Source organism: Aethalodelphis obliquidens, unplaced genomic scaffold (assembly GCF_003676395.1).
Source record: "Aethalodelphis obliquidens isolate GAN/ISIS:26980383/991018 unplaced genomic scaffold, ASM367639v1 scaffold27, whole genome shotgun sequence".
NCBI lineage: Eukaryota > Metazoa > Chordata > Mammalia > Artiodactyla > Delphinidae > Aethalodelphis > Aethalodelphis obliquidens.
Window position 1 is genome coordinate 8,408,311 of NW_020837971.1, and position 26,675 is coordinate 8,434,985.

Genomic DNA, 26,675 nt, shown 5'->3' on the forward strand with positions numbered 1-26,675 from the left:
AGTAGAAAACTGACGCAACTCCTAACTTGAACTCTATGACAAATCACCTCTGTCTAAGCATTCTGCTCCTGAAATTATTCTTTCGTAATTGCAGTGATTCCACTGCCAGTGCCCATGATTATCCTGCTTCTCTAATCTTTAGCTTCTCTGACTTACTCTTTATACTGCACTGGTTATCCTTCTAAAGTTAAGAGTTTTATTCAGGTTTTGCCATTCCTTAAAATCCTTTAATGGCTATCTATTGTCCACAGAGGAAGACAGCCAATTCGTGTTGAAATTTGAGGGCTTTTACAAACTTGCCTTGTTTACCATCTAAAGATTTATCCCTTATGGTATTTTCCACTTTTATGCTATAGTCTCCCTTGGGCTACTTGCCATTCTAAGAATACCTCACCTTTTCCTGTCCCTTATTAAAAGCTTATTTTCCACTTCATGATATCTTAGACAGAATTCCCTATTTTTGCTACCAATTCAGCATTCTTACTTGTATTAGTGGTTAGTTAAGAATAAATTGCTCCTCCTCCAAAGGCCCTTAAGTAAGACATAACTTACTCTAATTTCTGTGCCCAGCAATTTTTGGGTATATAACTGTAATCAATACTCATTTGCTGAAGTTAATTCAATCAACTCTCACATTTTTAATTTAACTTAGACTGATATTATCTAGGAGTATGAGAAAGATAGAAAACATAATGTGAAAAACTCTAGTTGAGTTATAAAGGTAGAAGATTGACCTTACCCCTCGAAAAATGCCAGGGAAGGAGAGAAATAACTATGAGACACAGTGATCCTTCACATCACCATTTCCTTTTCATAGTCCAACAAAATCAGCTTAAATTATACTCTTAATAAAATCACTCCCCTTTAAAAAAGATCACTGTAGGTGTAAGCAAGGGAAAAAAAGGCAAGTTAGTTTGGGTTAATTCAAGGTCTAACAAAGTGGCCTTGTTGGAAACTTCTGCAAAACAGCAATTTGCCCACACAAATCAAGATAAAATTTTTAGCTGAAAACTAAGACTAAAGTAAATGAACCTGCAAGTTTTATTTAAGAAGTGTTCATTATAACGTTACTGTCCAGGATAAGGAATTTTAAAGAATAAGAAATGGTGTGGTGTAGTCGAAAGGGGACTGGACCTACACTGTTAACTAGCCTGTTCACCTCTCAGGGCTCAATTTCCTCATCTGTGAAATGAGGGCATTTGATCAATGTAATACTTTTAAAGTCTTCTTTTTAACAGCAAAAAGGTATTGTTTTGTTTTTTTGGTTGGAAGAAATGGTTAAGTTTAGCCCAATATGTTCATTCTTCAGCCCCTCACAAGTCTGAGACACCTCTGAAGAACACTTAGACTCTCTTAAACATGTTTTAAAATCTGATTTGAGGGCTAAGGTTTCTTCTAGCACCGATACTGAAATTGATAAAGCAATTCAATAATTTTAGTGGATTTTAAAATTCAGTGTACAGTGAATCAAAGAATGTTATTAATAACTTTGCACCGGGAATTCCTTGGCGGTCCAGTGATTAGGACTCAGCGCTTTCACTGCCCGGGTTCAATCCCTGGTCAAGGAACTAAGATGCAACAAGCTGCGCAGTGTGGCCAAAAAAACCCACAAAAAAACACCACACACACACACACACACACACACACACACACACACACACACACACTTTACACATACTGGCAAAGGGAACTGGAAGGAATACTACTTAGTACTGTTATTTAAAATGTTTTAAATCAAGGATTTCCTGAAGAAAATCCCAAGTTTTTAAATAACAAGTTTGTTGGATTTGGTAACAGATTCCATTTATGAGGTGGTAAACTTGGGCTGGAGATGGATAAGAGGAAGATGAACCTCCTCTAACCCCACACAGAAACCCATGAAAGAGGCAAAGTGACTCTGAGAAAGCGGCTTCTGGAGACTCGGTATTTAGATTACACACAGTTTTTTATAAAACATAGGATCTATCACAAAGGGATTGTTTCAGAACATACATTTTTGTGCCTTAGATAAAAATACCTACCAAGGAATGAAATTATTTAAATAATATACATTAGAATAGGAGGTAAACTCAATAAGCAAATGAAAACAGGGAATTTTTTTTCTTCAAAATCTAACAGCCTCTTATTGGATTTTATGTTTAATAATTTTTAAACTAAAAATATTTTTATATTTGCTAACAAACTGCTGTTAAGATGGCCGTATATAAACTTTTTTACTTTACGGTTTTTTTATAGTGAAATACACCAAAATAACGATTATTAAAACAGGTAGTTAAAAAAAAACTTTTTTTAAGGCTAGTGTTTTTCACTTTCTTAAGAGGATAAAGTAAAACATACATGAAAAGCAAGGCAGACTTGGAACTAGTTCTCTGCTGAACATCTGCTTTATGAAACTCCAGTTCAACACAGGGGAAGAGTACTTATTGACTAAATCCTCAATCAGAAAACTAAAAAGAAAAAAAAGTGAAGCAAGGTGATTCACAAATGATGATTTTCAAAATAAGATTTATCTGTGTGGGACCTTTTGGCACTGAGCGTAAAGGATACACTAGATGATGCGGTTCAGAGCTCTTCTACTCTTTATAATGCCTTCCCCTCAAAATAAAACATCTGCCAGTAAGATAGCATGAGAACTGTTAATAATATGTTTCCTTTTACTCTGAGTTCATGAGTTAATTCAAAGTTTTAAGACATAGAAGTAAACTATTTTAAATCTTTACTTTAGTTAATTGTTCACTGTTTCAGAGCCTGTTAGGCTATTATAAATTGATGGCCCACCCAGAGTCTAAAAAGAAAGTTCCTGTCGACTTAGCAAAAATGTATTTCAAAAATATTCCTGACCTCTTACTTTTTCTAAACTTTTTCCAGTCTTTATAAATGAACCTCAAATGTATTATTTTATAATAGAACAAATTAGTTTAACCAATACATTAATAAGACAAAAAGTACCAAGCACTAAGTAAACACCTCTCAGATAGTGGGGTGACATTATTCTACGGTTACTTCCTAGGATATTTCTTCTTATAGATAAAAATCTAAGCTATTGATAATCTAATTAGATTATTAATATCAAAGCGATGAGGCTGTGAAAACATGATTGCTTAAGTACAGATACCAGGAAAGCAAACAAAGCCCTGTAATATAAACTCACAGCCTATAATGTACTCTCCTTTTGAGATTAGAAATTAAAACCATCAGTGAATCTTGAATATATTTAAATGAGAAATACCAGGTGGTAGAGTCTAGGCCCTAAACTGATTAGGTAAGAATAAAGAAAACAGTTACTAAGAAGCTGAACAAAATTCTTTTAGTCTAACTGGAACAGAACAGCCATAAAATGTCTTAAGTTACTAAAAATACACCTGTGCTGTTTTTGTAATCTTTCTCTATGATGGTATATATTTAGGATTGCAACAAATAAGATGGAGGCCAACTGAGCTTTAACAGTAATAATTCTTTACAATTTGATTTTAAGATCTCAGAAGACTAGATTTTACTGGAAGGAAACTTAAAGATTATTTAGTCCAACTGTCATTTTATAGGTGAGGAAATTGAGGCCTGGAAAGGTTTAGTAAATTTTAGGAGGTTACATAACTTTATTGGTAGCATTTTTTAAACTAGAATCCCAGTTGAATGGTTTTTACATCTACAATTAATGTTAAGTAAACGTGAAAAGCAAAACAAAACAAAACAATTCACCTCAATCCAATTTGTAAGCCAGTAACACTCTGGATCTGTGTTTTCCACTGTGAAGAGAACATTTCCTCTGGGAATGACAGAGCCCTCAGGAACAGCTTTTACTTCTATCGGAAGATGCCCATCATATTTCTGGTAAGAGACAATAATGAAATTATTAATTCAGCAGGTGGTATGCCATTACCTGTTTAAATAAGGTTCTTTATATTTTACAGAAGCTAAACTTACTGTCATAGAAATTACAATTGTAGATCTTATTATATTGCTAGTAATCTGGTCAGAATATCCTTATCCTCCTGAAATAAAATTAGCTAAAATGATTAACAGTTTAGTACTAGCATTAATTTTTAAATTTTATGCTGTAAAAGTACTTCTGCTAAGAAAATTTGTCACTTGAAGAGAATTTCAAACTGATTTCAAAACAAAAAAGTTGTTTTCCTATTCCTTCCAAAAAAAGAGTTTATTCCAACATATTCTAAGAGGACTATCTCTCTTCTAAGTAGGTCATTTTCATAAAAGAAAGGCTAAAGACTGAAAGATAAAATAATGGACTGCTATTAGAGAGCACAACAAAATGAACAAACAAATAAGAAAAAGAGAGCACTCCTTGCCAGTACAAGAATCTTAAATAGGTTTTCTCTATACTGGTAGTAGACCTGATACCATTTTGGTAGTAGACAGACCAATCATAAGTATACTTTCTAGAGCTTTGGCAGTCAATATCCAAGTGCAACAATTCTCTGCCAAATTAGGCTGAGGATATAGCGGCTACATGGTATGTTACTAGATATTTAATTACGCCTCCCCCTTTTTAAAGTTAAAAGCTGTGGCTAACTTTTGGCTAGTAAGGTTTATTTCTGTGATTTGGGACAAGGTAACTAGATTAAAAAAAAATCATGTTACAGCAGAAAGAATAATGCCTTAAAATCCTAGCTTGGATGCAAAAGCAGGTAGGAAACTGTGGGCAAGTCATTTAGAATCGCAAGGTCTCAGACTCCATGCTTGTAAAAGGGGTTACACAAGATTATCTCTAGGGAATCTATGAATCCCTAAGATTCTCTGAATATAAAATAAAAAGGTTTACCACCCTGACCACTGAGAATTCTATTACTAAGCACAGCACTTAACTTACCTATAACTATAATCCTCACAACAAACCAAATGGGTTAAGTGTCAACCAAATGAGTTAGCCAACATAATCAAAATATGTTAGCCAACATATTTTACTGACCTTACTCAAGATACGGGAAAACTAGCAGCGTGCTTACTCAACTTCTTCAAAGACCAGTAATTACCAAACAGTAAAATTCAATATTACGATACAGGCAGGAAAGTTAAAGTATTTCTAATTACTTTGTGTTTGATAGTTTACAATGAAAAAGACATTCATTTTAAAGATAATGAACACTTAACACAGCAAGATGCCAATAGATCCCATTCCCAACCTATCTTTGTAACAGAGAAAACCACCAGGGGACATTCAACACTTATGACTCAATTCCCATGTCTTTGGATGCCCAAAAGTTTAAGCAAGGAATCCAAACATGTTAGGTAGGAATATTACAGTACAATAAAGAATGAAAATTAACTTCATAGATTTGCACCAAACCATTCTTCTAACTATTCAGTAAGGGAAATGTCCTAGAAGTATTGCATAGAGACAGACTCACAGCATCTATTTTCTTAGATAATGTACAGTCCAGAAAATAGGCTTAAATTTTCAAATTGCCAAATAATCATGCTCTTTCTTAATTATAATGTATTTTCAAAGAAAGGATTAAATTACCTTTCTGAAAAATGTTATTTAAATTGTAATACATATTACAACAAATTACTTAGATATGCTATAGATTTTAGATACTAATGATGTGTTACCAGGAAAAAAAAATTAAACATTAACTTTTCACAAGAATGTCTAAATAGCCATCATATTTATAGGGTCACAGACAGAAAAGAGTTACAATTACAGGTGACCCTAGTACAATGCTTGTGCTAGAGGCACCCACCCTCCTCTGCACAGTCAAAAATCCATGTACAACTTATGGTCAGCCCTCTGTAACTGTGGTTCCTCTGCATCTGTGATTTTGCATCTGCGGATTCAACCAACTGCAGATTGTGTAGTACTGCAGTATCTACTACTGAAAAAACTCCACATGTACATGGACCCATGCAATTCAAACCTGTGTTGTTCAAGGTTTGAATACCTGTGTTGTGTACAGTCTAATCTTCTATTCAAATTCCATGGCAAGAAATTCTGAACTAAAAGCAAAACCAAAATACATAGGTCAAAACATGAAACCATTTTTTACCTCAAGAATGTAGTTCCATCCCTTTTCATTAAAGACATCGTCTTGGAAATGCTCTTTGTACACCTCTTTGGCTTCCTGGATCTTCTCTTTGGTCACTACTTTACCTAAAAAAATAAACATCTCCTGTTTACATTTCTAAAGGCATGCTGTGAGTTGCTGAGTTGTCATAGGATTAATGTCTCTAGCTATTTCGCCCATTCTGTGGATTAAAAAAACAAGAACTGAGGTTAAATGATTCACCCAGAGTCAACAGCAGAGTCAGAAAAGGAATTTGCACTTCTAACCACTCGCTCTAAGCATAAATGTTAATTTCTTATTTGAAAAGCAAATTTGCAATAGAAGAGATTATTACATGTATAGTATTTTTAAAAAATCACAGTAATAAATTAACTTTTGGGAGATTTTTTAAAAATCTCTATTAATTTATACAGTCTTCAGATTTGAGAGTAAGCCTTTGATAGCTGGCTTTCCAGGTGAATCTGCTCACTTTATTCATAAAGGATGTCTTTGGGGCTGATAATCCAATAATTTTTACAATGCCTAAGTTTCTGCCCCCCAAATATACTTTTAGCTAACTTTATCTGTAAAATGAAGATAATAGTAGAGTACCTACTTTTAGAGTGGTTGTGAGGACGAAATGAGTTAAGACATCTGAATTAAAGCACTTAGAATAATGCTGGCCTATAACACACAATATATTTTAGCTGTAATTAATAACATTTTATAAAGTTTTTAAGCTGTAGAAAATTGAAGTGTGACATTAGTCTTTGGTAACTTTCTCTAAATAAGATCGCTAGTAAATTCATTTAAAATATCTTGGGTAATCTTGTTGCAATGAAGTACTTTGGATATCCAAGTAGGTTTTCAATAGTATAACATATCTGAACTATCTGATCTTAGAATTGCCAAGGTTACAGAAAAACGTCATCATCTGCATAAAATTCAAGTTATTCTGTATTCAATTCTGAGATTACTTTTATGTGGAAAGGTTAGAAATGAAATTTTCCAAAATGTATAAAAAACTTGGGCACTGTTTCCCCCCTCCAAATACCATTACAAAATAAGACTAGAAATGGACTTTCAAATAAGAAAGCACAGAAATTATTTCAGGGATTTTTTTCTTCTTTAAAATGCATTTGAGGGACTTCCCTAGTGGTCCAGTGGTTAAGACTCTGCCTTCCAATGCAGGATGCAAGGGTTCGATCCCTGGTCTGGGAACTTAAGATCCCACATGCCGTGGGGTGTGGCCAAAAACTTAAAAAAAAAATGCATTTGAGACTAAGTCCACCGTTACAGGTAGTTTTGAAAAATAGGCCTTTAAGGTAAAACTGACTAGCAAAACATATTCTAATTATAATTGCTACCACAATTCAAAATGAGTTCCCAGGTCAGTAACAAATCCTTTATTTTGAATTAATGACTAACGTCTATTAACAAACCAGATTAGCCTCAGAAAATTATTCACTTTTCTAAATTTATTCCCAATCTTACTAGTTTCAGAAAATCTTTGTCATATTTAGAACACCAAGCACATAAGTCAAATTATAAAATTTAATGCTTTCAAATTAACAGATTTCTAAAAATTCCAAAACAACCCCTAAAATAGTTAGGGTAATTAAATAAACATCAAACTAGGACTTCCCTGATGGCGCAGTGCTTAAGAACCCGCCTGCCAAGGCAGGGGACATGGGTTCAAGCCCCGGACCGGGAAGATCCCACATGCCGCGGAGCAACGAAGCCCGTGAGCCACAACTACTGAGCCTGCGCTCTAGAGCCCGTGAGCCACAACTACTGAAGCCCGCGCGCCTAGAGCCCGTGCTCCACAACAAGAGAAGTCACCGCAATGAGAAGCCCGCGCACCGCAACGAAGAGTAGCCCCCACTCGCCGCAACTAGAGAAAGCCCGCGTGCAGCAATGAAGACCTGATGCAGCCAAAAATAAATTTAAAAAAAAATCAAAATTAGACTATTCAAAAAGGTACTTAAAATAATACAACAATATAGGAGGAAAACTATGATGAGGTATATAAAAGCAGTGTTTTAAACATATTAGGAAAAACAATACCTTTTAAGTACTTATTAAGAATGTACTGCAACCCATAAAATACTGTTTCCTCATATTTCACCTTCCTTATTTTGGAGTTTTCTGTCTTCTTTTCACGGCATTCAAAGTAGGAATAAACTTTGCTTGTATTGGGTGGGTACTGTTTATAGTGAGTAACCTATATGAAAGAGAAAATACCTGAATTAGAAAATACCAGAAGAATAGAATGTGAATTATGATAAAAAGAGCTTGAAATTATTTAAAACCAGAGAAACTATAGCAGAAATGCAAATCAATAAATTGTTATTTTATAAATAGTTCCTGCATTCACAAATATATAGTCTGTACCAACTGTGTATCAGGCCCTGCTTCAGATGCTGAGGATGGGGAAGTAAAACAGACCGACTAGTCCTTCCTCCCATAGGGCTAGGGAGGGCTGAGAGATCATAAACAAAATAATTTGAGCTAGATGGATGCTATGAAAAATTAAAAGAAAATGATGGACTAGAAGGGGCCTGGGAGACTAAAGAGGAGGCCAAGAAGGCTTCTCTGAGATAGTAACATGTGAACAAGATTTACTGACGAGGAAATAGGAAATATCTTGACTTCAGGGACGGAAGAGAATGAAGACCACTGTGGTTGGTGCTTAGAGAATGGGGAGCGGCACATGGTAAGGTCAGAGAGAGAGAGATGCACAGACAAGATCATGTAAGGCTCACAGGCTACCAAGGAGCCTGAATTTTACCTGAAGTGCAGTGGGAAGCCATTAGCATGCTTTAAGCTGGAGTGAATATGATCTGATTCACCTCTGACAAGGATCAGCTTGGCAGAGATGGAGAATGGATTATGGGGTGACCAGAGTGGACACAGAGCATTAAGAGGCTACTGCCAAAGACTAGGTTAGGTGAGAGACTGGCTCAGTATCTGTGGAGAAGTAGGCTGATAGATTAGATTTGGGAATAAAGAGGGGAAGGAATTAAGGATGTCTCCTAGATTTTTGGCTTGACAACTGAGTGAATAATGGTGCCATTTACTGAGATGGGGAAAGCCATTGGAAGGACTGGGTAAGGAAATCAAGAGCTTAGTTTTAAATATGTTAAGTAAACACTAACAAAAAGTTTCATAATATTCAAAATTAAAGTGACCTGCCAAAAGGGAGCCCTTAAATCATGTTGTTTTTCAGCACTGCTTTGACTTACATTACTAGAGGAAAAGAGCTGTACAATAAATTTAAAATTACTTATAAGATGAAGAGAAAAAAAACAAATTTCTCATAATATCCTCAGCAAACATTACCCCTAAAAATGTTTCCTCAAGTGGCATAGCCTTCCTGCAACTAACAGAGTACTGCCAGTACTTAAATATATGTGTGGTAAAGAACAGAGGCACACAGGAAAATGTAGCTCTTCTAATAAAACTTAGTTTCACAGTTAGTTATGTGGTTGATTTACTTCATGAAAAAATAAGCTTCTAAAAACTGCAATCCCAGATATCCCTGTATAACAGTTCAAGAGAGGTATGAGAAATATTTAAGTTGCATAGAATCTTTCTGTGACAGCGAAGTATAATTTTCTCCTGAGCTTCTCGGGATTTCCCATAAGGGTGACGTGATATATTTCCAAGAGCTTTCCTCCCACAATGGGATCACACGACCAAAGGCAACTACTACTAACCACCTTTTACAGTTAATCACTAAGAAATAATCACAAGCCAACATTTTAACAGCACCATGTGTATGGAAGAGCACGTGGAATAACAGACTCAAAGTCACAAACTAAGCTATGTTACCTATGTAATATCTAAGGGCACTCATAAGAGGAACTTCCATTGGCTAAGACTCTCTGCCTCTTCAAAGGTGATGTGCCAGAAACAGCAAAAATCATAACTGATTCTTTCTTCTTTTCAATATTATTCAAGATTTGTCAAGCCCTGGACTTCTGTTGCCCCAGAAAATAATTCATTGCTATTTGGCTTTTGAAGTAGTAACTTCAAAATACAACTTAAGGATTTTTGGATTACATTATTTTGGTGAAGGTGATAAATTGTAAAACCAGCCATTATCATTATGCTGCCTCTTCCCTTAAATCGGGCAGAGTTCCTGGCAACTTATACCTTTTTTTTTGCCGCAGCTTTAAGAGAGATTTCATACTGACAAAAAGGATACCAGTTTCTGGTATTTTTGTTTTGCAAGATACTCTACAATCATTACTGACCTAATCCAATCTTCCTAGGAGGTATGTTCATGATTTACATGCAGGATTTTATTTCTGTTGCTTGAGTTTTTCCTATAATTTATAATATAAAACTTACTGGAAAAACTCTATCCTAAGAATGAACAGGTACTCTCTGACATACAAACTGCAGCAGGACCACGTGTCTCACAAGGCTTAGGCTGCTGCTGTGACCATACTTAAGTGCCTGTTCAGAAGCGGTGAAAGAGAAGCAACTATGAAAAACAGGAACAGCTCAGAGGAAGACACTGCGTAGCTAAAAGTCCAAGGCAGGACTAACTTGCCCATAAGATTCTCATCTATCCCCAAATCTTTTCCTCCAAAAAGCCCCAAATTAAGATTTGTTATTCCGCTACTAATGAGGAAGCAAGCTCTTCTTTAAAAAAAGCTAACTTGGGTGCTTAATCATCATACATGAATTATACAGCCTCTTATAACTTTTCTAAAATCAACTTTCACCCATCTTAGATTGTAAGGGACATCTTTCGTATTTTATAATATGTAGTAGGTCTCCAATATTTATTAAATTAATGCATGAAAATGTGCTGAGTTCTAGATAACCATTTTTAAATGACCTTTTGAGAAGCAACCCACACTGGACGGCACATTCCATAACTAACATGTGATGTGGTTTAAACTGTAAATTGCTTAGGGATTACTTTCTTGTGCTATACATTATCTTTTCCAACTAGGGCTCAATTGACAACATCATCCATTTTAATCTGCTAACAGGTAAAATGTTCAGAAATGTTTAAATGATTCTCTGCTGTAGTTTGTTACAAACATTATCTACATAGAAGGGGAAGGAAGAATGGAACAGAAATGAATCTTTTAATGATCCGGTTATTCAGAAACTGATCAATGGCTATCCCAGAAATAACTGAAAAAAATGACCTGTCTCTTTTACAAAAAAACGTTCCAAATGCTTTTTAAGCACTGCAATGGCTAAGGCCAGCCCAAACGCACCTTTCTCTAGCTGGCTTAGCACAATGTAGATATAACACAGTAGATAATTTTACTTTAAACCATTTTGAAAACATAAATGGTTAACACTTAAGATTAAGTGTCCTTTTCATTTGTAACAAGAACCCAGGATAAAAATAGAAGAAACAACCACATTCACCTATTTCCTTAGTTCATCAATATGTATAATAAAGTATGAGATTACAGAAATGAGTATGTATCTTAAATGCCTCTCCTTTGGCCCAAATTGTCCTGATCCCTCTGGAAAGGATACAAGTGAAAACAAAATTCCCACATGTTGTCATGCACTTGGACACTATCCCATCTACTTGCAAAACACCTTTCTCTAGTGCCTAGACAGCCAATTATCCTTGCTTCAGTTCTAGAAAAAATAAATCAACAATATCCTGCTCTCTTCCACCAATACATCTAAAGCTGTTAGCTCCCTACTTTAACTGGCCAACAGTATGCAAGTACTGATAAGGATATGCATGTAACATTCTCATGTAATTTCCTAATAAAAGTGTAATTTCACTACTTCTAGACTCAAGATTACCATTTCTGTCTCCTCTTCATCTAAGAAGATAAAAAGCCGAAAATACTGAAGAGGCTATAAGGACCACTAAAAGTGTAAGGAAAATGAAACTTAAACGACTAAATTGTGAGTGTGCAATACACTACTTATTTTACTGTACTGCTGTAAACCACTGGTATAAAACATATCATCCTGACTGAATCCTCTTGAGGGTTTTTTTGTGGGGAAGGGGGGGAAATGAAATATCTTACGCAGGTGATAATCTTCTTAAAAGGTTTTATATTCGAAATGGGATAAAATACACCAGTCTGACCTGAAAATGTACAGGAATAAACTTTACTAAATAGATGCAAATTCTGATAGTGTTGTTAAGTATGCCTTGCTAGCAAATTAGAAAACTTTAAGGTAACCACTCTTACCTTTCATCCCAGGAAATTGATGTTAAAGCAATTTACATTCCTTATATATAATGGCTAGAGGAACTACAAACGAAAGAAGCTTGCACACTGTTTTGTAATGTTTAAACCATTTTGAAAATATAAATGGTTAACACTTAAGTGTCCTTTTCATTTATAACAAGAACCCAGGATAAATACAGAAGAAACAACCACATTTACCTATTTCCTTAGTTCATCATTATGTATAATAAAGTATGAGATTACAGAAATGAATATCTATTTATTTAAATTTATTTATCGTATTTATTTATTTTTGGCTGTGTTGGGCCTTCGTTGCGGTGCGCGGGCTTCTTATTGCGGTGGCTTCTCTTGCTGCAGAGCACGGGCTCCAGGCGCACGGGCTTCAGCCGCCATGGCTCGTGGGCTCTAGAGTGCAGACTCAGTAGTCGCGGCCCATGGGATTAGTTGCTCCGCTGCACGTGGGATCTTCCCGGACCAGGGCTCGAACCCATGTCCCCTGCATTGGCAGGCGGATTCTTAACCACTGTGCCACCAGGGAAGCCCTGAATATATACTTTAAACGTCTGTTTTGTTTTTTTTAAAAGTTGGACCAATCAACCTCCGTTTATATTTCCCATTTTCAATAAAATAAGTTACTACATTAAAAAATCTGAAAATTATTTTAAAGATTTAGTTAAGGATAAAGTTCTAGAAAACTATGCATGAGACCATTCTAAAATCACTGTTAAAAATAGTCAAAACACTATAATTGAACTAAGAGACCACAAGAGGAGCACAAGTAAAAATACCCTTGATAGCACTATGATATCCTTGCAATTGTGTAGATTTCCACTTTAAAATTCCATTTAAAAGACCACTTGTTAAAGAAACTTGGTTCTACTTTAAACAATAACCCACCTAAATTATCATAAGTAGAATCTTAAACCAGCTGGGAAGGAAAGTTCAACAGAGAACTTAAGTAAAATGGGATTCTCCAAAATACTTTATTGGAATATTTAAGAAAAAACAAAAAGCAACAAAAACCGCAACAAAAACCAAAATCTGAAAACATTATGCTTTAATCACTATATTCCAAACTACCATGCTGCTCAAGTAAAAACGAAAATTTATTCTGCGAAAGTGGAGTTTCCAGTCTGACATGTCATCTTTTAGGTGTCCTGGCTAACAAAGCTTGTTAGCAAAGTATAATCCAGTTTATTTCATATAATTTGGAAACTAGGGGAAATGATATTTGCCGGATTTCTCTTTAATCACTCTTCCCTTTACTAATGTGTGAGTTTCAAATAAAATTGACGGGTCAGCTATACATGCAAGCGTCCAATAGCCATAGTAAGAGAATGTTGTGTCGCTTCTCTCTCAACAAGTTCTCCAAGGTTAACTACAGTTCCTTTAACACCTCGTGTTTCACTTTCCTTTTCACAGAAACCTCACAGGGATCCTAATGGAATAAGGACAGATCGGCCTTTCCAAGAAGAGGTACGGAGCGTGAGTGATCACCAGGAGCAAGGGAGTCTGAAACGGAGCCCAGTGGAGTGGGACGGGGGACCCAGCCGGGCCACAGGCACAGGAACGTGGCTGGCTGCTCTGGCACCCCTACTAGGACTTCGCCCACCCGTTCCTCGGGAAGGGGCGTACCTGCCGGCTAAGGCGTGAGCGCGCTCGACTCAGCTCCGCGGGGGAAACCCCACTTCTCAAACCCGGCTCAGTCTTTCCACCGTGGAACCCCAGGGGCCGTTACCTAACTGACCCGCTCCTCGGGCGAGCCCTCGCTCAGCCCGGCCCGGGGCCAAAAGGCCGTGCTCCTGCGGAAGGCGTGAGCTCGGCCGGTGACGCCCCAGCCACCCCGGCCGCCGGCCCGCTGAGCCGAGCTGAGCCGCCCCGAGCCCCGGGCAGCAGGCGAGCGGCACCAGCTCGGGCCCGCCTCAGCCCCTCGCCGCGCCCCCCCCAACCACGCACCCCCAGGCCCCGCCTCCTGCCGTCTATCCCTCCATCCCTCCTCCATCCGCCTCCTCCCCACTGCGGCGCCAGCCTCACCTGCCCCTAGTCGCCGCCGCCGCCGCGCCTTCCCTCGGGGCCGCCTCGCTCCACGACCCCAGCCCGGCCGCCCCTGCCCCGCAGCCTCGCGCTGGTCCCCGACGCGCCCTCTCTTCCTCCGTCACCTGCCCCCGCCCCGAGCTTCTACCTTGTACGAGTCGGTGGCCATGAGGATGTTGAACTCGGCTTCTGCCGCAGCATTCATCTCGGGCCGGAGTGTAGGGGCCGCGCGCCGCGGGCTGCCCGGCGCGGCTGCGAGGAAGGAGAAAAATGGGCTTCACCGCGCTCCGTTGCTTAAGTCACCGCTCTGTCGGAGAGGGAGGGTGAGAGGAGGGGGAAACGGAGCCGGGAGGAGGGACCAGAGGAGGGCAGGCCTGGGAGCCGTGACGCGGCGGGGGAGGCGGCGCGCGCGCTCGCAGTCTAGGGACTCCGGCGGCCTCCTCACCCCGACTCCCCGCCCCCGCCCCATCGCCCTGGCGGGGACGCGAGGGGCGGGGCGCGGCCGCGCGTGCGCAGCGCGCAGGGGGCGGGGCGGGTAGGACGTGAGGCACGCTCCCTTCTCGGAGACGCCCATCCCGGGAAGCCTGAGGCTGCGAGGCCGCCCCGGCCCTTGACCCGGGCGCCGGCTTGGCTTTCGTTTCCCTGCCCGGCGCAGTGGGGCGGGGCCGAGAGGGGGCGTTCCCAGCCTCGCCACCTCTGCGATTAGCCGGTTCGCCCGCCCCGCTGGCACCTTCCTATCCTACCCAGTCCTGGCCCGTTTTCTGAGTCCTCTTGAAGTCACGCCACCCGGCTAGGGGCCAAGGAGCCTCCCTCTGCCCGTCTCTCCGTCCCCCTCGCGCACGTACTCACCTTTGTCTCTGGCTCGGATTAAGGATCGAGCCTTTTGCCTCCATCCCTCGTGTCCCTCCTGGTCCTCCTAACCCTCGCTTTAAAATCTGAAGAGCGGCGGTGAGGAATAGGTCTGGGGGTCCCCTTTAATCTGACGCATCGACTCCGCTTTCCTCCGGCTCTATGGCTGAGCTCTTGATCCTTTGAGGATGCTTAGACTGTCCCCGAGAAAATAGACTGCGCCCAAAGTCGGGGGTTGAATTCAATCCTCACAGATAATCAAAGGACAAGACCTAGTTGAATCTAATATTGCCGAGAAGTAAACGGCAACGAGCCAAGTCTTTGACAGGGTGTGAGACTGACGTTTGTCATCGTTGTAATCGCTCAATCTTGGGAAACGGGTTGGCAACCTGGAAATAAAAAAACGAGTGAAACGACGTCGGATGACTTCAGCCAAATGCGGACCATCTATTTGTGCAGTTCTCATACGTGGTTGCATTTTTGCGTAAAACTAAGATTCCCTTTGTCCCCATGATCAATAGCTGTTTTTTTTTTTTTTTTTTTAAGATTTAGGTTTTACAAGATACAAGTAGCTGGGAAAAAGCGATTTAATGAAAACCAGTACGGGAACTTTACAGATTGTCATTCAAATTAGTGAAAGTCTCATTTTATGGGGGTGGGGGGTCGGGGTGGAGGCTGTGAATTGAGAGTTTCGTTGCCCGAAAACTGACACCGCTTCAATTAAAAGCAACTTCAGTCCAGACAATGTCACGGAGTCAGTACAGATTCCTGACAAATGCCTCCATCTGTAGGTAGATGCAGCACAAGCAAAGATCACAGAAGTAGTGAGATATCCCTAGGCACTCACCAAGGTAGTGAGATATCCCCTAGACACTCACCAAGGTAGTGAAAAATGCTAATGCATTTAGAATTATTTTCAACAACGAGGTTTAAGACAAACGAGGCTTTTTTGGTTGACCTTACGTGTGTTTACTAGGGGAAATTACTTTTAAAACTATTTAAATAATTAAAATATAAAAAATTTTATTAGGGGAGATTCTGTTATATTAGTTTAAGCAGTGCCATTCAAAGAAGAAAAATAATCCTTTTTGCTCCTCTTAATTTGGAGCTTTTTTTCCTTCATTCATTTAAAATTTCTATAACCTACTTTACTTAAATGATAAATGCTTTTTGCTTAGCTTCCTGGAATCCATGTATGTATATAACTGACTATTGTTCTATGCACCTTATGCAGGAAAAAAAAAAAAAAGAATTCTGATTACAAAGAGGGCTCTGTTTATGGTAGCATTTTTTTAAAAAAGCAAAATAAAATTTGAACTGCATTCTTTGAGCTGAAGTTACAGTTTTAAGGTGAAAAGCCTTAATATCAGTGCAAGTAAAAATGTTAATATTACACTGCTTGTTAAACGCAGAAACTCATAAAGCCTGCACCCATATTAGCAACTTAAACCCTCACAGCAGCCTCCAGAGAGGAAAATGAAGTCATGTTACCAATAGAAAATGACCATTTGTCTAAGGTAGAATTAGACACACTCTATATGTAACTACATGGTTAAGCAGGAACAATTTTGAGTTAGTCAGGATTTACAACTATGAAATTATCACCAAATACAAAGTCAAGGTTTCATTTTGAAATGGCCTCCCCGAAGGACAATTTAACAGCTAGCATTTAGTATGTTTATCTAGTAGCATATAAAAGATCTGAGAAACTGTTTCTCATAGGTCCCCGCAACATGACAAATGATGACGAAAACAAAGACTCAAATGGGCCCCCTCACTTTGTTCAAAGTCCTGGATTAATCTGCCACTCCTACCAAACAGCCCGTCAAGCTTGGTGAATTGGGCATCCAGCTCCTTGTCTATCTTCCTCAGAGAGCTATGAAAGGCCTGTGACTCATACATTTGATCAAAGTGGGTTTTCCTGCACCATCCTGTTTCCACACACCCTTCCAGACAGCCTTTGGTACACTTTTGTATTTCAAAGTTGCCTCGGATATTCTAATCAAACCTGAGTTCACCTCAGTAATAACACTGGAGAAGTAGGTGTGGGACTCACCCACCCGGAACGCCTGACAATGGTCCTATCCATTACCCTACATAACTTTCTCTAGCCTAACCAAGGAGCAAAAGCTGTCACGAAGACAAATGTAAAAGAGGAATTTTTAAATTAAACTTGAACCTTTTTCTTATTCAAACTTCCATGGCCCTTTGGGGACACCCCAGAGTTCTAATTTTGTAAGGAAAAGGTCTCATCTACAGAAAGACATGGGTCTTTGTGAATCTGATTATCAGCGCTGCCCACCCCTGACTCAGTTTGCTGGGTCCTCTACAATCACATAGAGATGCACAGAAAACTGCTGAGTCTTAGTCTAAAAGTATAGAAATGATAGAGTAAATGTAACCCACATACAGGAAGAATTAGCACACATACATGGATTGTTCATAGACCTTCCATTACAAAATGTTCTGGTACACTTTCTATGGTCTTGTGGTCTGACTGTGCTACACTCTTCTAACTATTTTCCTGGGCAAAGTAAGGAAAATGTGTACATGTTATGATGCTACGAGTGGGGATTTGGATGTCATAATTACTTATAAATTTTGCTGATGGCCACTTTTAGACTCAATGGCCACAATCAATGACTGAGAGAGTGAGACTGTTAGGACTATAAAAGACTGTCAAGATATTTTCATGCAGCGTTTCCCTAAGAGAGTTTTTATCACTGATGGTAGTATGTGGTACATATCAGTGGTACACAGATATGCATTTTTATTTCAATTATTATGTATTTACTTTATTTTATTTTTTTGTGGTACGCAGGCCTCTCACTGTTGTGGCCTCTCCCGTTGCGGAGCACAGGCTCCGGACGCGCAGGCTCAGCGGCCATGGCTCACGGGCCTAGCCGCTCCACGGCATGTGGGATCTTCCCAGACCAGGGCACGAACCCGTGTCCCCTGCATCGGCAGGCGGACTCTCAACCACTGCGCCACCAGGGAAGCCCTATGTATTTATTTTTAATGAGTTTTAGAAAAATATAACTAGCACACAAAACTCAATTTTTTTCTTGGGAATCATTACTTAGGATGAAGCCAAAGTTGATGGGCACTTGGACTGGTGAACTTTGTTATTTTCCTTGCCTTTCCTAACCTGTCAGCTGCTTTCATATCTTCAACAGAAGACTGGTTTCCTTGAAGAAGCTAAACAGAAAAGGCTACATACTGTATGATCTCATGTATATAAAATTCTAGAAAGGCAAAACTAGTGTGAAAGAAAGTGATTGTCAGAGGCTGAGGCTAAGGGAAGCTGACTGAATGCAAAGGGGCATGAGGAAACTTTTTGGGGTAAAGGAAATGATATGTGTGATAGTGATTACACAACTGGTCACATATGTCAGAATTAATTGAAGTCTATACTTAAAATTGGTGAATTGTGTATATATTATATCTCAAGAAAACTAAAGACTGGTTTTCTTGAAATCATTTAAAATATTTTCCCCCTCTTTTCCCATTCTGTTTTCTTATGTTTCCATTTCCATGTTCCCATTTTACTTTACACGATTTGGAGATAAACACCATTTTGCTCTCCTTAGAGAAAGGATAGTTGTTAGAACAAAAAAATCTTACAATTTGTATGGAAACACAAAAGACCCCAAATAGCCAAAGCAATCTTCAGAAAGAAAAACAGAGCTGGAGGAATCAGGCTCCCTGACTTCAGACTATACTACTGATACAAAGCTATAGTAATCAAAACAGTATGGTACTGGCACAAAAACAGAAATATAATCAATGGAAGAGGAAAGAAAGTCCAGAGATAAACCCATGCACCTATGGTCAACAACTCTATGATGAAGCAGGCAAGAATATACAATGGAGAAAAGACAGTCTCTTCAATAAGTGGTGCTGGGAAAACTGGACAGCTACATGTAAAAGAATGAAATTAGAAAATTCTCTAACACCATACACAAAAATAAACTCAAAATGGATTAAAGACCTAAATGTAAGACCTGATACTATAAGACTCTTACACGAAAACATAGGCAGAACAGTCTCTGACATAAATCGCAGCAAGATCTTTTTTGATCCACCTCCTAGAGTAATGAAAATAAAAAAGTAAACAAATGGCACCTAATTAAACTTGAAAACTTTTGCACAGCAAAGGAAACCATAAACAAAATGAAAAGACAACCCACAATGGGAGAAAATATTTGCAAATGAAGTGATACACAAGGGATTAATCTCCAAAATATTCAAATAGCTCATGCAGCTCAATATTAAAAAAAAACCAAACAACCCAATCAAAAAATGGGTGAAGGATCTAAATAGAAAGTTCTCCAAAGAAGACATACAGATGACCAAAAAGCACATGGAAAGATGCTCAATATCACTAATTACTAGAGAAATGCAAATCAAAACTACAATGAGGTATCATGTTACACCTGTCAGAATGGCCATCATCAAAAAAAAAAAATCAACAGTAAATGCTGGAGAGGGTGTGGAGAAAAGGGAACCCTCCTACACTGTTGGTGGGAATGTAAATTGGTACAATCGCTATGGAGAACAGTAAGGAGGTTCCTCAAAAAACTAAATGTAGAACTACCATATGATCCAGCAGTCCCACTTCTGGGCATATATCATAATTTGAAAAGATACAGGCACCCCAGTGTTCATTGCAGCACTACTTACAATACCCAAGACATGGAAGCAACCTAAATGTCCATGGACAGGGGAGTGGATAAAGAAGATGTGTTTCATGTATACAATGGAACACTACTCAGCTGTAAAAATAATGAAATAATGCCATTTGCAGCAGCATGGATGGACCTAGAGATTGTCATATTGAGTGAAGTCAGACAGAGAAAGATAAACACCATATGATATTGCTTATATGTGGAACCAAAAAAAAGGTACAAATGAACTTATTTAGAAAACAGAAATAGAGTCACAGATGTAGAAAACAAACTTATGATGACCAGGGGGCAAAGGAGGGATAAATTGGGAGATTGGGACTGACATATGCACACTACTATACATAAAATAGATAACTAATAAGGACCTACTGTATAGCACAGGGAACTCTACTCAATACTCTGTAATGACCTATATGGGAAGAGAATCTAAGAAAGAGTAGATATATGTATATGTATAACTGATTCACTTTGCTGTACATCTGAAATTAACAGAACATTGTAAATCAACTATACTCAAAGAAAAATTTAAAAAAAACAAGAAAGGGTAGTTGTGTTGAAGTTGCTGAACATTTATAGAAGCCCAATGTCAAAAGGAGTTTCTTGCTATTGAGTAGGAAGCAGGAAAAGGAATACAATTAAGTTCAATAGGAATATAAAAACACCTAGTATATACACAGTAATGTACAAAGAAGCATGAAGACTTCAAAAAGAAATGTCACATTTGTCCTCTGTTCTTTTCCAAAGCAGCTATGAAGTGACTGGGATCTGGAGTTGGGGGAAATAAAACAATACAGGTAGCTGATTCATAATTCCCAGTATATTCAGCACTGGACTGTAAAATCAAGGTAAAACTGCATATAGATATGACCCTTAAATACAGGAACAACTTGTAAGGAACAATCAAGGCCTGGATAAAGATCAACCACCTTCCACCCAACGTCCACACCCTGGACTTTTTCTCTACCAAGAACTGCTGCACCCGTGAAACTTTACATTGCAGCCTCGCTTTCTCTGGTCCTGCTTTTCTCATTCACTCATTCACTCTCCTCCTGGAACTTTGTTGCTCAGCATTTGGCCATAAGACTTCACTTTCCTCCTTATCTAGACCTAGCCCTGTTCCTTCTAGTGTCAGCATCATCTGTGGCCCCCTTATTTCCTAGTTGGCCCTCAGACCCTTACCTTTTTTGCCCTTAGAGTATCCCGGCTGCTGAGCACCCGTAGGAAACATCACACAGCCATGGATCTGTCATCCACAGCAGGACAATGTGGTGCTGCCTGGCAGTCCTTTTATAACCCCCATTCAGCAGTCTTTCCCATTTTGCTCAGCAGTGTTTTGAAATGTTTACCTCCTTCCTCAAACTCTTTACCCTCAAACAACTGTCTCCCTCTTAGCAGACGATAGAGTCCCCTATGTAAGAAAAACCAAGGTCATCGATAGGAACTCCCTAAACTCCCATAGCTATGAGAGCAGTGGTCTGTCTTTTTCAGAAGTCTATTCTCGGAGCCACGTGTAGTGCAAGGCACACAGCAGGGGCTTAGTAAATATTTACTGGCTGAATGGAGCTATTTCTATCACCAGCAAAAGTAGGATGGACCTTGTGGTAGATTATATCATCTGCCCATGTTCAAACTCCCTCTCTTTGGCATTGTTCACCCGTATTCAAAGTCCCTCTTCCACATCGTCGTGCTATCAAACTCAGGCATGACCACAGGAATTGCTTTAGCCATGAAACGTGGACTGAGCTGATATGCAACACTTCCCTGCAGGAGCTTTAACTCAGGCGTGGTTGCCATTCTCTCTTTTCTTTCTGCCACCAAGACTGCAGGGTTCCAGTTGGGGGCTGAGCCATGATCCTAAATTCTGAAATGTGGGTGACACCGAACCAAATCAGAGCCAACAGGTGCTGGACGTGTAATGTGAGTGAGAATCAACCTTTCTCGTTGTCAACCGTGATGACTTTGGAGGTTGTCACCACAGCATAACTAGGATTATCCTGACAGATATAAGCCTCTACACACGTTTTCTTCTTTCTCCAGGCTCAGGGAAAGATGCCCTTCTCTCTGGCCCGGGCTAATCTCCCTCACCTATGCTCTGGATCCACCTCCTGCCCCTCCCCCCGCCATCTCCTTAGGTCCAAGGCTTTTTAAGTGTTCTGTTCTGCTGAGCCACACCTATGATACATTAGACGCTCGCATAAGAAGTCACTGTTCTAGATTTCCTTTTGTTTCTCCAAGTCGCACCAACCTTGTGGGATAATCAAGAACTTGGGAAACAAACAAAATGGTTTAGTATTTACAGTCTTCTCTTCCCCTTCCAAATTATTACAGCTCCTCCCTTCCCAAGGTTTCAAAGACACTCATTTCAATGCATTGGCCACTCTTGGATTGGGGGTCATTCTCTCTGCTCTTTGCTCTGACGCATGGTAGCCTCTTCTAGCCTGCTTGTCATCTTTCTGCAGCCACATGCCCTGCAGTTGTGCTCATGCAGTGGCTTTGTACTTCTGTAAATGGTAGTGCTGGGTAAGGCTCTTGGCCCACTAGTGATTACAGCTCATAATACACCTTTAAAAAGAATTCTGGCTTTCATTGTCCTCTCATCTCAAATACTTGGGACAACTTTCCAAGGGCTTACATAGAGGGTGTTGGGATGGTACCACCCTGTTTCAATAAACAGACCTCCCCTCACTTTTCTCAGATAGGATACTTTCGGTGCCAGGAGTGACACTATTGCTATTAAAGGTGGCTTAAGGAATAGGGGCTTAATTTCATCTACAACAGGAAGTCTTGGGGTAGGTTTTTCAAGGGTGGGTTCAGTAACTCAAAAATATCGAGATTCCTGGCTCTTTCTTTTTTTCCCCCTCTGTTATCCTCAATATTATTAAAGAAGTGTCTTTGTCACACAAGTCACAAGATGATTGCCACAGCTCCAGGTATCATGACTTCACACAAAAACATGCAGAAGTGAGAAAAGAAAGTGAGGTTTTGTTTCATGTGCACGTCTCTCTTTTTATTAGATGGAAAAATCTTTCCCAGAAGCCCCCAACAGACTTCCCTTGGGCCCTACTGCCCAGAGTTGGATGTATGCCCACACCCTAGATACAAGGGAGAATGCAAAGGTGAGAATGTTGGCATATTCAGTTTCTGGAATAGGAGGAAAGCTCCACCGTCAAGGAAGAAGGGGGTTAGAAATGGAACTATCAATACCATATGACCCAGCAATCACACTCCTGGGCATATATCCAGAGAAAACCATAATTCGAAAAGACACATGCACCCCAAGGTTCATAGCAGCACTATTTACAATAGCCAAGACATGGAAACAACCTAAATGTCCATCAACAGAGGAGTAGATAAAGGAGATGCGTTACATATAGACAATGGAATATTACTCAGCTATAAAAAAGAACAAAATAATGCCATTTCCAGCAACATGGATGGACTTACAGATTATCATACTAAGTGAAGTAAGACTTACAGATTATCATACTAAGTGAAGTAAGTCAGACAGAGAAAGACAAATGTGACATCATTCATATGTGGAATCTAATTTAAAAAATGATACAAATGAACTTATTTACAAAACAGAAACAGACTTATAGATATTGAAAACAAACTTACGGTTACCAAAGGGGAAACACAGAGTGGGGGAGGGATAAATCAGGATCTTGGGATTAACATACACATACCACTATATATAAGACAGAAAACTAATAAGGACCTACTGTATAGTGCAGGGAACTCTACTCAATACTCTGTATATGGGAGAAGAATCTCAAAAAGAGTGGATATATGTATTATATGTATAACTGAATCACTCTGCTGTACAACTGAAACTAACACAACATTGGAAATCAACTATACTCCTATAAAATTAAAAAAAAGAAATGACTGTTGCGTGGGTAATGACAATAATCTCCTTATCACTACCTGCTAGAAGTCCAGGTGCCTCAGGGATCTCCCGTCACAGAGTGAATTCATTCTCTCTCTACATGAAGGAATCTGTACCTAGACTTTGCCTCTTCTGTCTCCTTCCTTATTAGAGGGTAATAATCTCACCATTCCAGGTAGTTCCATCATTCCTAAAGTTCTCGTCATAATTTCTTCCAACAGCCCGAGGCAATCTTAACGTCAGTGGAACACTAGTGGCCTGCCTGGTACTCAGAAGCAACCCAAGCAGGATATGTAGGTTAAAGTCCTGTTTCTGCCACCCATCCTCCCATCCTTCCCCCACCCTCCCCAGTTTTGCTACTTTAAAGCAAGCAAAGCCACATTTATTCCCTACGCAGGCTCAGAAAAATGTGTGTTGGCTAGCAAAAAATGTTTATACTTTTTTCCAGAGTGATCATGAGTATTTCTAAGGAGTAATCACTAAACAATGACCTACTCTCATATATATTCATTCAACTACTCTCATTACTTTATAATCTTACATTATGTGCTCACTGTATCATTATACTGAATCTAATACAGTATTGGCTCTTATATTGTCAATAATAGTTTTCAGTTACCATCTGGATGCTTTAAATGTATTAATGCTTAGACTTTAAAAAATTAAGAAGAGTTTCTGTTCAATAAATTGTTATCACTATCATTTCAAAGCATTTATTAAGCATTTCATTCCATGTGGTACTATTCTAGCTGGTATATAAACAAAAGAAGGCAATACCTTTTGCCTAGAGGTTGAATAGTAAACATAGGAATTGTAATTGATTTAGTTAATGTAAATATTCATAATTTTCACTGATAAAGAAGGAGACCAAGCTCAGCCTGGGCTCAAAGAGATGGCTGCATCTTAGAAAGGCCTTTATTCCATTTCCTGAGTACTTACTATACTCAAGATCTTCGTGGGCTTACAGAGAAAGATATGATAGAAACTCTGCCTTCTAGGGGCAAACAATCTTATGGGGAAACCCAAGAACTAGTTTTCCCTCCTTCTGAAGGTCATTTCACATCGCTTCAGAAACCGTACTTTAGCCTTGCTGTGCTGACATCCCACCCTGAACCACTGCTTACCTGCTGTTCTTAGGGCCCAGGATACACAGGCTGCAGCCCCCTGTGGGCTGATGGTACCCTGTCTACAGGGTCCTCCATGGAAGGCAGAGAAACACTGGACAGATGTTACCTCTTTAAATCCATGTCCCTTGTCGAGCACATCATTCCACAGAAAATCTGTATTAGGATGCAGTTACACTTAGTTGGCTGTAACAGAAACAAACAAACAAACACAATGGCCTAAATGATATTTAAGTTTACTTCTTTCTCTGAGAATAAGCAGTGCAGAGATGATAGAATGGTTCAGGAATCCACGCTCTGTCTTGTTTTGTCATCCTCAACGTGAGGCTTTGATCCCATGGTCTGAATTGGCTATTTCAACTCTGCTCACCAACTTTGCATTGGATGGCTGCTGTATGCAGAACAGACTGCAAGGGGTAAGAGAGTAAGTGAGGAACCCAACTAAATGACCACTGTAGTCCACATGAGAAATGGAAGTGGCTTGGACTGAGATCGCAGGAATGGAAAGAGAAAGAAATGGACAGATCTGAGATATCTGCAAGTAGAGTTAACAGGCCTTGTTGAGACATACGATGTGTGTGCAACAGAGGAGGAGATTGTTGAGGGCTGTGTGAAGAGTGGAATTGATGATTCTTAGGCTTTGGCTTTAACTGCTGGGTGGTTCCATTAAATGAGTTGTGGACAACTTCAGAAAAAATTTTAGGGGAATCAAATTAGTAAGAGTTAAATTTAGGCAGTTAAAACTTGAGATTTCTATTAGACAATTATGAGACGACCTGTTTGTCTACTGAGTTTTTTTGTTTGTTTTTTTGCAGTACGCGGACCTCTCACTGCTGTGGCCTCTCCCGTTGCGGAGCACAGGCTCCGGACGCGCAGGCTCAGCGGCCATGGCTCACGGGCCCAGCTGCTCCGTGGCATGTGGGATCTTCCCGCACCGGGGCACGAACCCATGTCCCCTGCCTCGGCAGGCGGACTCCCAACCACTGCGCCACCAGGGAAGCCCCGCCTACTGAGTTTTGACTACTATCGGATTTCTCCTTTCTGTGCCCTGATACCTACATGGATACCTGGTCCCCAAATGCTTCCATAATTATAAAGAGTTGTGTTGCTCTCCGTTCTTCAGTTTTATTTCTGGGGTTTCCTGGCCATTTGTTTCAGACCAGTCTTTGTAGATCTCAGTTTCCCCAGCTTCATTCTGCCTGGTGCTGGTTTCCTGTCCCCAGAGTGAGTTCTGATCCTGTGTTTCTATAGTCACAGGGTAACTTGAGACCAAGTCAAATCAAGCTGTTGGGAATAGACAAATCGTTTTTTGAAAAGAAACAATTTCTTTCCAATTCTTGCAAAATTTCACCGTCTATAATTTTCTTCTTTTGGTGTTGTTCATTTATTGGCATATGCAAAGAAATAAAATGCATTTTTAGAAAATGTCCAAACACTAAATAAATATTAGTAAGTTGGATATTTACTACTGATATTTTCTTATTTTGAGAATAAATATCCATTGCAGATGAAGAGAGAGGCAAAAGAGAAGCTATTATGTTCTTTTTTTTTTCTTCAACTATCTGTGACCTGCTCACTGTACATCAACTATATTATATAGACTTTCTGTTGGTAATTTCATGCTCCATTTTTTTTAACATCTTTATTGGGGTATAATTGCTTTACAATGATCTTTATGTAAAAAAAATAGCTTAAGGGTATCTTCATGGTACTAGAGCTGGTCCAAAAGTAGTTCCATTAGGTTGCTGAAAGCTGATCAACCTATAGGGGACTGTGAAACACTAACTAAACCGACAAACAATAGACTGGTCTCCTCAAGGGAAAATTTAATACATTGCCATGTGAAATAAACCCGACTTAACAATGGGATCCTGTTATCTGTATAGCAGGTTCCC

General features: G+C 39.4%; 1 protein-coding gene across 3 annotated transcripts in view; it reads right to left on the reverse strand.

The window, feature by feature from the left end:
- The window catches only part of NAMPT (nicotinamide phosphoribosyltransferase), a 47,781-nt gene extending 22,827 nt beyond the window's left edge, over nucleotides 1–24,954 (reverse strand). Inside the window, exons 1-6 of one of the 3 annotated variants that reach the window (XM_027123891.1) lie at nucleotides 24,781–24,954; nucleotides 15,080–15,468; nucleotides 14,379–14,537; nucleotides 8,070–8,226; nucleotides 6,006–6,109; nucleotides 3,700–3,828 (exon numbers count right to left, since the gene is read on the reverse strand). In XM_027123891.1, coding sequence (XP_026979692.1) covers nucleotides 3,700–3,828; nucleotides 6,006–6,109; nucleotides 8,070–8,226; nucleotides 14,379–14,435 — 447 coding nt within the window. In that variant the 5' untranslated portion in view covers nucleotides 14,436–14,537; nucleotides 15,080–15,468; nucleotides 24,781–24,954. Of the gene's footprint in view, nucleotides 1–3,699; nucleotides 3,829–6,005; nucleotides 6,205–8,069; nucleotides 8,227–14,378; nucleotides 14,538–15,079; nucleotides 15,469–24,780 lie in introns of those variants that run through there. The other 2 variants (XM_027123892.1, XM_027123893.1) reach the window with 2 other exon arrangements.
- Nucleotides 24,955–26,675: the final 1,721 nt, after the last annotated feature.